The sequence below is a fragment of the Nannospalax galili genome, unplaced genomic scaffold (genome assembly GCF_000622305.1).
Source record: "Nannospalax galili isolate Female #2095 unplaced genomic scaffold, S.galili_v1.0 scaffold251, whole genome shotgun sequence".
Classification (NCBI taxonomy): Eukaryota; Metazoa; Chordata; class Mammalia; order Rodentia; family Spalacidae; genus Nannospalax; species Nannospalax galili.
The window spans coordinates 1,764,227-1,774,181 of NW_008329576.1; the positions used below are offsets into that span (position 1 = coordinate 1,764,227).

The 9,955-nt window shown below is 55.5% G+C and overlaps 1 protein-coding gene across 2 annotated transcripts; it reads right to left on the reverse strand.

Annotated features, from left to right (window-relative positions):
- Positions 1 to 7,492, reverse strand: Ppp1r1a (protein phosphatase 1 regulatory inhibitor subunit 1A). Of its 2 annotated transcripts, none has more exons than XM_008839258.1 (7): positions 7,301 to 7,492; positions 3,968 to 4,028; positions 2,922 to 2,959; positions 2,513 to 2,576; positions 1,785 to 1,940; positions 622 to 728; positions 1 to 128 (listed from the first exon to the last, which is right to left on the reverse strand). In XM_008839258.1, exons 1-7 carry the CDS (start codon positions 7,382 to 7,384, stop codon positions 123 to 125), a joined length of 516 nt encoding a protein of 171 aa, XP_008837480.1. In that variant the 5' UTR covers positions 7,385 to 7,492; the 3' UTR covers positions 1 to 122. The 2 variants fall into 2 exon arrangements, with proteins under 2 accessions (XP_008837480.1, XP_008837489.1); XM_008839267.3 differs by having other exon boundaries at positions 2,922 to 2,956; positions 7,301 to 7,454.
- Between the last annotated feature and the right edge of the window lie 2,463 nt (positions 7,493 to 9,955).

Here is a 9,955-nt window from a genome sequence, read left to right on the forward strand (position 1 = left end):
GACCTAACACCAAATTTATCACTTTTTAAAAAGAGATTTTTCCCCAAAAGTGAAGAAATAAGAAACATCCAGTGTCCACGGGTTCCCACACTGCAGTGGTGGTGCCAGGATACCAACTCCTTTCAGACCTGTTGCAGGGGAGGGGTGGAAAGGAAGGTGTCATAGGAAGGGACACAGCTCACACTCCCCTCTGGTCCACCCTACCATCCACCATCTGGGACAGCCTAGTCTGCTGTGGATCTGTCTGCCCCCTGTTCCTCTGGGCAGGGGAGTGAGGAGTATTTCTGCCTTCAGCTCAGGTCACTCACAGTCTGGGCAAGTGAGGAGCTTCTTTTAGGGTCCAAATGACATAAGAAAAGAAACAAGAAAAACAGAACACACAAAACCCATGGCCTACCTCTATCACTTGTCCCAGATGGCCTACACAAACTCTCACCTCAATCCCTCCTGCAGCCACCTAATCCCCTCTCCGTCAGGGGAGAGGAGTGTTCTCTCGCTATAAAGGCTAACTTCTCAGTAACAGCAGCTGCCCCCTTGTCTACTTCTCTGGTTCCAAGCCCCTGGCCTTACTGCTACAGTCTGTTCTGCTGCAGGCCCTGAAGCCCAGCCCTGGGAGCTTACCGGGCCGACTCCTTGGGAATCCAGTGGTGGCATGTGGACTGAGGGGTTCTCTGTGCTGGGCTCCACAGTGCACCGCTCCTGAGTCTTAGGGGTGGATTCTGCAGGCTCTAGGGAGGGAAAGTGGGGAGCTGAGGGAGCAGTGACCCTTATAAAGGGGCTGCTGCAGAGAAAGGGTCTGGGACCCACTGGCAGCAGACAACTGGGTTTCTCTGTTACTATGATAGGTTCACTATTATTATTACCAATAACCAGAGATTGAAAAAACAACAAAAACAAATTCTCTAAAAAACGTTTTAAAATGGAAGCTGGGTGTGGTGGCACATGCCTTTAATTCCAGCACTTAGGAGGCAGAAACAGGCAGATCTCTGTGAGATCAGGGCCAGCTTAGTTTACATAGTGAGTTCTAGGCTGGCTGGGGCTACAGGAAGACTGTGTTTCAAAAATAACAATAAAAAAATTAAAAATTGGGATACAAACTCAGGTAAAGCTAAACCTGATCTGAGCTGTAATGATTCTATTTTTACTCTTTATTTATCCCAATTAGACCATTCAGTGGAAATATTAATGTGTTTGATTACAGAACGCTCTTGTGAGTGTGATGTAACATGCAGTGTGTGTACTGCATCCATTTCATACAGTTGGAGATGTGAATTCTGGAGCACATCTGGGAGAAGGACTGTGGCTGTGGATTAACACCACCAGCATCACATTCCCTGTAGATGTCAGGTGCTGAGCCAGACTCAACTGGGATACCCTGAGATAGCCCAGCGGAATAGGCACCAGTATTATCACAGCTGTTTTATAGACTGGGGTTAAGCTGCTCAAGCTGCTCTGCTGATCAAGGGGCCATGAGTAATACAGTCAGGACTGCAGCCTTGGCTCCTTTACAGGGCTGAGTGCTGTTCCCATTCTGATGGGGTTCCCCCCTTCCCTAGCCACACAGGATCTCTGAGGTCTAAGGTGGGAGTTGGCTCAGAGGTGTGCAGTCAAAGTGAAGATTCAAACACATCTGATGTGTGGAGTACATCTGTGTGCTTGAGTGGGCTTTTGGGTACTATTCCATCTCTCCCAGGCTCCAATCCACCCCCTCCCCCAGTGGGTAAAGCTTGTCTTCTGCTAGGCTGGGGAACAGCATTCTGGGCCCCTCCCAAGCTTGTACATACTTTGTGCTGTCCCACAGGTGCCCAGCCGTGACGCCGTGCCAGAGTCTGGGATCCCAGGTGGGCAGGACTCCTGGCTCCCTGAGCTCTCGGTAGCTCCCTCAAGCTCCTCTCCTTGCTTCTGTTGCCCTAGGTGATGCTCAACCATTGTCTGGAGCTCTGGGGGCACAGAGAAAGGCAGGGAACATTGGCCACGACTGCCTAGAATCTCCCTGTTGTCCCCCAAATCCAACAGCCTCGCTACTATTGAGTCCATGGGCATTGCTGGGTGCTTGCCTTTCCCATGGGCTGAGATCCAAATGGGGAAGGGGCATTGTCTGGGCAATAAGGAAAGCTGAATGCTAGAGCACAAAGGCCCTTCTTTCAAAGGCAAGGGAGGTGAGGGAAGAGCCTTTAAGGATACAAGACACTTAAGGTGCTGGGACTTGTGGTCTCCCATAAGGGTAGGAGAGAAGACTTAATTTAGACTCAGGGACTATTTGAGTACCTTTCAAGTGCTGTGTTCACATATACTGTTTATCTGTCATAGTGAGGAAGTGGTATTCAGACTCAGTTTCACCAAGGTCACCTACTGTCTGTGGCAGATCTGGGGTTCCAGGCCCTCTTCACTCATCAGCAACAGCTCCATTCAAGGCAGACCCAGTGATGCCATAAGGCCTCCCTCCAAAGGGTCACTGGGTCTCCGCCTAAGCTTCAGGCACAGAGGGGCAAATGGGAAGGGGCTGCCGAACCTTTCATGGTGGGTGTGGTCCGTGTCATCTTCTTCCGTTGCCGTGGAGACATTGACAAAGTGGACTGCGAAGGACACAGAGCCCGGGTGGGTGCCAGCCCATTCCACCTTCCTCCTCTGCCTTGGCATGCTTTTGGATTAGTGATGGGGTAGGTGGGTATCAGGAGTTGGAGATGGTTTCTGCTGCTTCCACAAGGGTAAGGTGGCAGATGGGCATGTGTAGAGGCGTACCCAAATAGCCTTTGGCAGGGGGTGCATGGAAGAGTGCTTCAAAGGTCCTACAGGGCTTTTGTTTTTAATGCTAGTGAGTGAACTTAGCCTGTATATGCTAAGTGTGTGCTCTCCCACTGAATCTGGAGGGACAGGGTTTGGCTTCTTGGGGCTGGGCTGAGTAGGAGAGGCCAGCTCACCTTGAGAAGTGGGTTGGGGATCCGGTCTTCATCTACTTCTGGGGGAAATAGGAAAAAGCAGTGAGGAGGAAATCCAGGGGCACCCAAAGAGCTGAGTTCTTTTTGGTCTTTTTGAGATAGGGTCTCCCTGTAGCCCAGCTGACCTGACTGGAACTCACTATGTAGACCAGGCTGGCCTTGAATTCACAGAGATCCGCCTGTCTCTGCCTCCCAACATTCTTTTTGAGTTTCCCCAGGAGCCTGGCCTACTCCCTCCCCTCCCCCATCCCTCTGCACTGCTGCTTGGTTCCAGCTAGGACACTATGACCAGTCTGGGCCGGCATCCTGGCCCCAGGTCTTAGGTCCCTGAAGGCAGATTTGTGGTTCTTTTGCTTTTCCTCCCTCTGCAGTACCCAGGTCTCTTTCTCCTTGCAGTCACTCTCCCACCCGGAGGCCAGAGCTGAGCCCTCACAGGAGCAGGGCTCCCAGAGAGCAACAAATTTGTTCTGGTGAGGGCCCACAAAGGCGCATCATTTATGGAAGCTGGGGCCGGGGGCGGTGGGGGTGAACGGACAGGGAGCTGGATACCAGGTCTATTTCCTTAGCCTGGCCATCTCTCCTCCAAGTACCCCTGACATTCTCCAAGCCATTGTTCCTTCTCTAGACCTTAATGGGGACTCTAGTGACCAGGATCCCAGCTGCTTCCTGAGCTGTTTCTAACCTTCCCCTCTCGGGGCCTGACTAGCTGATGGAGGCGGTCCCTCCCCCTCACAGCTGTCACTGCCTTGAGGGTGGGGGCAGTGGCATCTCAGTTGCTGGAGAAACCTAGAAGGTTGTTGCCACAGCAACCAGCACTCAGTTGACCATCCCAATTACCCCCCCGGGGGGGGGGCTTAGGGAGCAGGTGGTCTCCTTCCCTCCTAGTATAGCTCCAGCTTTCCAAAAGTAAAAGAAATCCTGCCAGCCTGAGGGGAACCCTACTCCTCAGGTCTGCTCTTACTCTCTCAAGCATCCACCCCTGCTCACGGGGACCCCCTTCTTCCAGGGACCCACCCCGTTAAGGTTACCTGGAGATGACTGGTCACTGGTCAGCACGAGGGTGGCAGGGGTGGGGCGACGCCTCCGAATCTGGGTTGGGGTAGGAGGAGGAAGAGGTCAAGTATACCAGGAACACCATCCAGAACAGCCCACTTAACATCCCTCAAAAAATGCTATGTTACCCTGCAGTGTTGTTGGCCCATTTTCCTCCTGTGGGGTGAGCTGTTTCTGTTGCCCTGAGACCACATGGGCTATCTGCATGCCTCCTTCCCTTCATCACCTCCCACCCATGCCTGCCCAGTCCAGTTCTCCTCTCAGCTGCTCTGGTCACTCTGCACATCGATCTCTGGCCTGTTGTCCTTCCGTCCATCCTGGATCAATGGTCAGAAATAACTGGAAAGGGCAGAAGGCTTTCTCTCAGCCTTCAGCCCATCCCCTAAGCAGACATTAACCTTTGGTGAGCCTGTGCCTGCCTGCAGAGGGGCTCCCTCAGGCCCACCATTCCTGAAGGAAAAGCTCAGTGCACCTCTCCCAAGGCTACTGCAGTCCTGTCACTCCCAAAGGTCTCCCTAGCCTTGGACACACTGGCTTTTTGAATGGCCAAGGAATAGGGGAGCTCTTCCTCATGGTGACTAGGCTATGAGGAGGGGTTTTGGGTGGGACCCTGGAAAGTGTAAAAATCCACTGAAGTCTTATCCTGGGCCTCAGGTTCTAGTCTAAGAAATCAACATATAAAGCTGATTGGCTGTTGAGGTGCTGACTGAATCCCCTCCTGATGCTCTTCTTTTGTCATGCGGTCCATAAAGTTTGGTTGTTGTTGAATTCCAGATTCCCTTTCTGGAGAAGATTTAGAAGACACTTGGCACCATGGGAGCGGGGCCCCTGAAGCTCCCTTCAGGGCAGGTGTGCCCAGGAAAGGTTAAGTGCCCTGGGAAAGTGGGGAGCAGTGGGGTGAGCACCCCAATGATCGGATTCTGATCTGTGTGTATCCATCATTTAGCACCATCGCCACTGGTGTGGAAGCTGGTGGGGGGAGGGCAAGATGCCTAGAAAGTGGTTATAGTGGGAGGGGGTGTCTGAACTAGAGAGAGGACTCTTCCCAAAGGAAAAACGAGTATGTATGGAACGGGGATACGTGGGGGTAGGTCATCATGTCAGGAAAAATCAGTGGCATCTGTTTTTAGTGACATTTCAAGGTCTCCAGCAGAGCCAGACTTGTTTGTGTGTGTGTGTGTGTGTGTGTGTACACATGCATTTACAAATACTAGATGTGCGTTGTTTCTGACTGTTCCTGGTACAAATCAGGGAGGCGCTCCATGTATGTGGGAGGGAGACCACCCCTTTGCTAGGGGTTGACACATCACCTTCCTTTTGCCCTGGGTGGGGGTTGTGGTGGTGGCTGGAGAGGGGTGGAAGTGACAGGGACAGGATGGGGTTGGGATTAGTGGCTTGACAGAACACCTGCACTGAGTCAGGTCTTTACCTATGATAAAAAGAGGTCAGCAGGGTTTTGTGAGGTTGGACGAGTCCCTTACTTGACTTACTTCCTTGCCCTGGACAGGGATTGAGCACCTGAGTCCTTGAAAACTGTGATATCGCAGAAGACAGTTAAGCCAGACTCCTTGAGTCACAGGCATCCAAACTACCAGGAAACAGATAGATGCTCTTTCCTGTTTCTGTCCTCATATCCTAGCTCTCAAGGACATTTGGTTCCTCTGCCTCTGCTTTATTTCCAAGTCATGTGAAGGTTGTGGTGGTCAACACCCCTGCCCACTCTGCTCCGCCCCAAATGGGGCTGGGGTTGGAGGTCCAGGCATGCTTGGAGCTTTTCCCTGCACACATAGTAACACAGCAGGAGGGGCTGGGGGCAGACTTTCAGGCCCAGGAGGTTTCTGGACTAGAGAATAACAGGCCTGAGTACTAGCTCTCACTCTGCTGTAGCTCCCTAAGACTGTCATGTGCCCTCCCTTGCCCCCAGCTCCCTAGACCAGCTGGCTTGCCATCCCTACTCCCACCTGCTCCAACAGAAGCAGGTGTCCAGGCCCCATCTGCCAGTGGGAGGCAGCTCTCAGAACCTTTGGCTCCCACAGTCTTGGACCCCTTTCCCTGGGTCAGAAGTCATCTTAGCTAGTCTCCTGTCTCTGCATATAGGTCTTCTCTCTGAGCAAAGGGGGCGCTGCCCATCCTCCTCATCCCGGGTGTAGGAGGTCTTCATGCACACTGCTCCCCCAGAACACCTTCTAGCTCTGGAAATGCCACTGGGTCCCCAGGCAGGAAAAGGAGGGGTTAGGACACCGCCCCTTCCCTGACCTAGGAAGCAAAGTTTCAGAGAGGGCATCTGCCTCTTCCCTTTCCATTCACACAGCCTGTCTGACAAACAGCTGGAGCACTGTGGATGCCTCTCTCTCCTGCCCAGCTGAGTCTTTCGGGTGGGGGAGGCTGGGCGGAGCCCGGTAGTGGTTGGGGGCTGGAACCCTGGCCTGGTGGGAGCTGGATGCTCCTAGGAACCAGGTCTCCACATGGCCAGGGAGTGAGAAAAGAGAGGGAGCTACTCGTAAGCACGCCGAGATTTGGCAGCCGGGCGGCAGGTAGTAGCTTTCTCCATACGCTCACTGTCGCTGAGACACACTGCTCACACTCACACTGCCGCCTCTGCCAGGCTGTTCCGAGCTAAAAATAGGCCAGGCCAGGAGGCTGGGCCAGGGCCCTGCACTCCCACCCGGTGAACCAAGCTCTCTGTGGCTCGCTTGCGGCTCAGCTGGGACCCCAGCCCTAGACAGCAGTCACCTCCCGCCAGCGGCGTGGTCCGCATCCCACCCCTACTCCCCACTCCAAAGGGCAGGAGTTAGAACCAGCACCCACGTGCTCCGACTTGCAGAAGGGAGCCCCAGCTTGCAGACCCCAGCCCTTGCCCTCCTCTGTCCTCAGCCCCTGGGGTTCCACTCTCCGTGCCCCGCCAGGCGCGAGGTGGCTCAGAGGGGCGGAGAGCTGTCTCGTCTTCCCACTCGCCGCCCCCCGCCCGGCGCTCCCTCCCCATCGTACCCTCCAGCTCGGCGCCCACACCCAGCTCCGAAACTCTGGGGGCGGGGGTTGGCGGGGTGGGGGGACGCAAGGTCGCCCAGGGGGGAGGGGTCCTGTTCCTAGGGGTAGGCTAGGAGGGAAGGACGCTCTCCGAGACATCACCGGGACCGGCTAGACCTCGCGCCCCTGTCAGAGAAGCTTTGCTGGGGAGAGGCGGCTCCGCTGGTGGGGGAGGGGATGGAGACCCCCGAACTGAGCGAGTGCGCGGGGGAAAGGCTGTGCTGCGGGGGGTGGGAGGATGAGGTAAGGTTGCGGGTCCAGCCGCCGCGCCCTGCCGGTACCTGCTCTGCCGCCTCGGGGTCCAGGTGAGGCTCCAGCAGCGGGACGGTGAACTGGATCTTCCGCGGGCTGTTGTCGGGCTCCATGGCGCGGCGGCCCCGGGGCCGGGCGGTGGGACTTGGGCTGGGGCGGCCGCGCTCCCTCTGCGCTGCGCTCCGGCCCCAGCCCAGCGCTCCGCTTGCTGCTCCGGGCTCGGCGCGCCGGGCTCGGCCCGGGGACTGTGCGGCAGCCCATTGGCTCCGCACCGCCCCTCCCGGTCCCCTCCCTCCCCAGCCCGGAGCCTTAACCCCATCGTGGCTGAGCCGTCGGCTTCGCGGGTCACCGTCCCTCGGGCCAGACTCCTGAGGGTCGCTGTCCTAGGCGACACCAGGACGGGCACCTGGGTATCCTAGGAGCTCTGGGCAGGGAGTGTGTGTGGGGAGGGGGTCGTCAAGAGCCTCTACAATCTGGGGCAGTCTGGGAAAGTGGAAGGACGCTGCGGGGGAGGAAGAATTCATTTACCATCCAAAGGAGATTTTCACGCAGAGAAAAGAAGCACCGGGAATTTAGGCAGCAGGAGGGGTTAAGGTTAGCACCGGAGAGGACCTTTCCCTTGAGGAAAACACTAGAGTGGAGGTGAAAACTTGGAGGGGAGGTTGGGGTCTGAATCTCATCCAGTGCACAGTCAGGGCAGGGAGAGGAGGCAAAGGCCTCAGAGGGTCTCCAGAGCATAGCCCTTTGCAGTGGGAGTGGGTGGAGGGCTTGGGGAGAGAGGGCCATCTGGGGCACGGCAGGAGCCATGGGGGGTGAAGGCCAATCCTGCTTGTGAAATAGATTTCACTTTCTGCTTGCTTCATTGTGGGGCTGCAAAGTAGGTGAAAGGCCTGCAAGGGGAACTTTGGGAGGTGCGTGTGGGTGGGGGGGATGGGTTGGAAGGGGATGGAGAGGGATGCTCCTCTGGTGGGGTGGCCTGTTTACAGAGGCATTAGTGTCCACTTTCACTACTGGCAGAACAGTGAAAATGATATGCTATGATTGGAGGCATGGAAGTTAGACTAGTCAAGAACTTACTGGGTTGGGGTGGGACCAAGATGCCACTCAGTACTAACCGGTGAGGGAGACGGGATATTCATAGGAGCTGGTGTGCCCTGTGCTAGGGCTGGGATCATTGGACAGAGGCAGGGGAGTGCTGGGCACGGGGGATGTGTCCTGTTGGATTTGGTGGTGGTGTAGAGAGGAGCTGAGATAGGGACTGCGTAGCTGGAGGAGGGCAAGGCCAGGCCAGGAAATCAGTTCCTAATATTAAATTGAGCACCCCCCCAAGTTCCTTGCTGTTATAGTCTTAGCTCCTGGGGGTATTGGGGACTCAATCTTTCTGGCTGTAATGGGGCAGCTTTACCCATCAGCCTGGGTTTCCCTGGTCGGCATTTCCATGGCCCCTTCCCCTCTTCCCTCCCAAAATAGCCTCCCCTGTCCTCCTCCCCTAGGGATCTCTTTACATAGGCCGGCTCAGCTTTCTGCAGGGCGAGGCCAGGGTTGCAGCGACCCAGAAGGCCCTCCATTTGCTGTTCATTGGCTCTGTGTGCATTACTGGAACTCTGGGAAGGCTTCACTCCACCCTGCCCCCTCTCCTGGGCTTCTTGCTCTATTTGGGTAGCAGGGAAGCTGTTAAGTTGGCTGGGCTTCCCAGTTTCACTGGTCCCCAATGTTTGTGCACCCACACCCCAGAGGGGTGGTGAAGGAAGATGTGGGAAGCTGTTGAAGTTGGGGAGACTGGGTGATGGGGGTACTTTAGGGCCCAGCCTCTGGCTCCCTGGTTTTCCTCATCTCTCCCTCCCACACATACACCTAGAGACACTGTAATCTCTCAATAAGGCTGTTTCTGTCCCCTTGGCTTGTATGGAGGGCAGAAGGCCAGGTTCTCCATTCCTGCCTCTGGGGCTCACCCACATCTCCTTTGTAGTGTGAAAAACTCATGCCTCATATCTGAGGATCCATGGGGTAAGGGGCCTGGCCAGAGACCGACCCTACCTAATGGGGAGCTGGGAAAATCCTGGCTTGTCTCTTGGCAAAATCCCAGATTTTTCAGGTTCCCTTATCTGGGCTCATAAGATCCCACACTCATGGGGTCGCCCAGATTGCTTGGATCTCTTCCCTGTTCTTTTCTTTCTCTCAAGCTTTGACTCTGGAAATTCCTCTGGTGCCTCATACCTGTCCTCAGTGTTTCCTTCTCTGTCGACAGACTAACACCCCTTTACTCGAAAGCTCCAGGATAGGAGGGGGCCAAGAAAACTGAGGCTCTGGGGAGACCAGAAGAGTGGTCTTGGGCGCAGTGGGCCTGGGTGGGGGCAGAAGAGAGAGCCGGAGGGAGGTGAGAGCTGCCGGCCATGGCAAGGGTGAAGCCCTGGTGGGCCTGTGCAGCCTCAGCAGGAGAAGTGCAGCTGTGTCTGTGAAAGTGTTTGCTTGTTGCTCTGACCTTTGTGTCCTGAGCTGAGTACCATGCACCTGCTAGGTGTGTGGGAAGCAGTATAGGCTGCACACACACAGGGCTTGGGAGTTGTAGAGAGCCTGCCCCTGCCGGAAACGGAAACCCCTCCTAGCCAAGGAAGAGTGAGTCTGTGTCTTTCCCCACTCACACTTGCCTGTGAGGAGTGCTCAAGTGGGCATTCCCTGCCCCA

Excerpts from the sequence above, each read along its gene's own strand:
- Ppp1r1a (XM_008839258.1), bottom strand. The coding sequence starts at position 7,384 with ATGGAGCCCGACAACAGCCCGCGGAAGATCCAGTTCACCGTCCCGCTG. Across the intron at positions 4,029-7,300 it reads ACCCCGAGGCGGCAGAGCAG|ATTCGGAGGCGTCGCCCCAC; the intron begins GTACCGGCAGGG and ends ACCCCAACCCAG. Across the intron at positions 1,941-2,512 it reads GACCACACCCACCATGAAAG|AGCTCCAGACAATGGTTGAG; the intron begins GTTCGGCAGCCC and ends CTGTGCCCCCAG.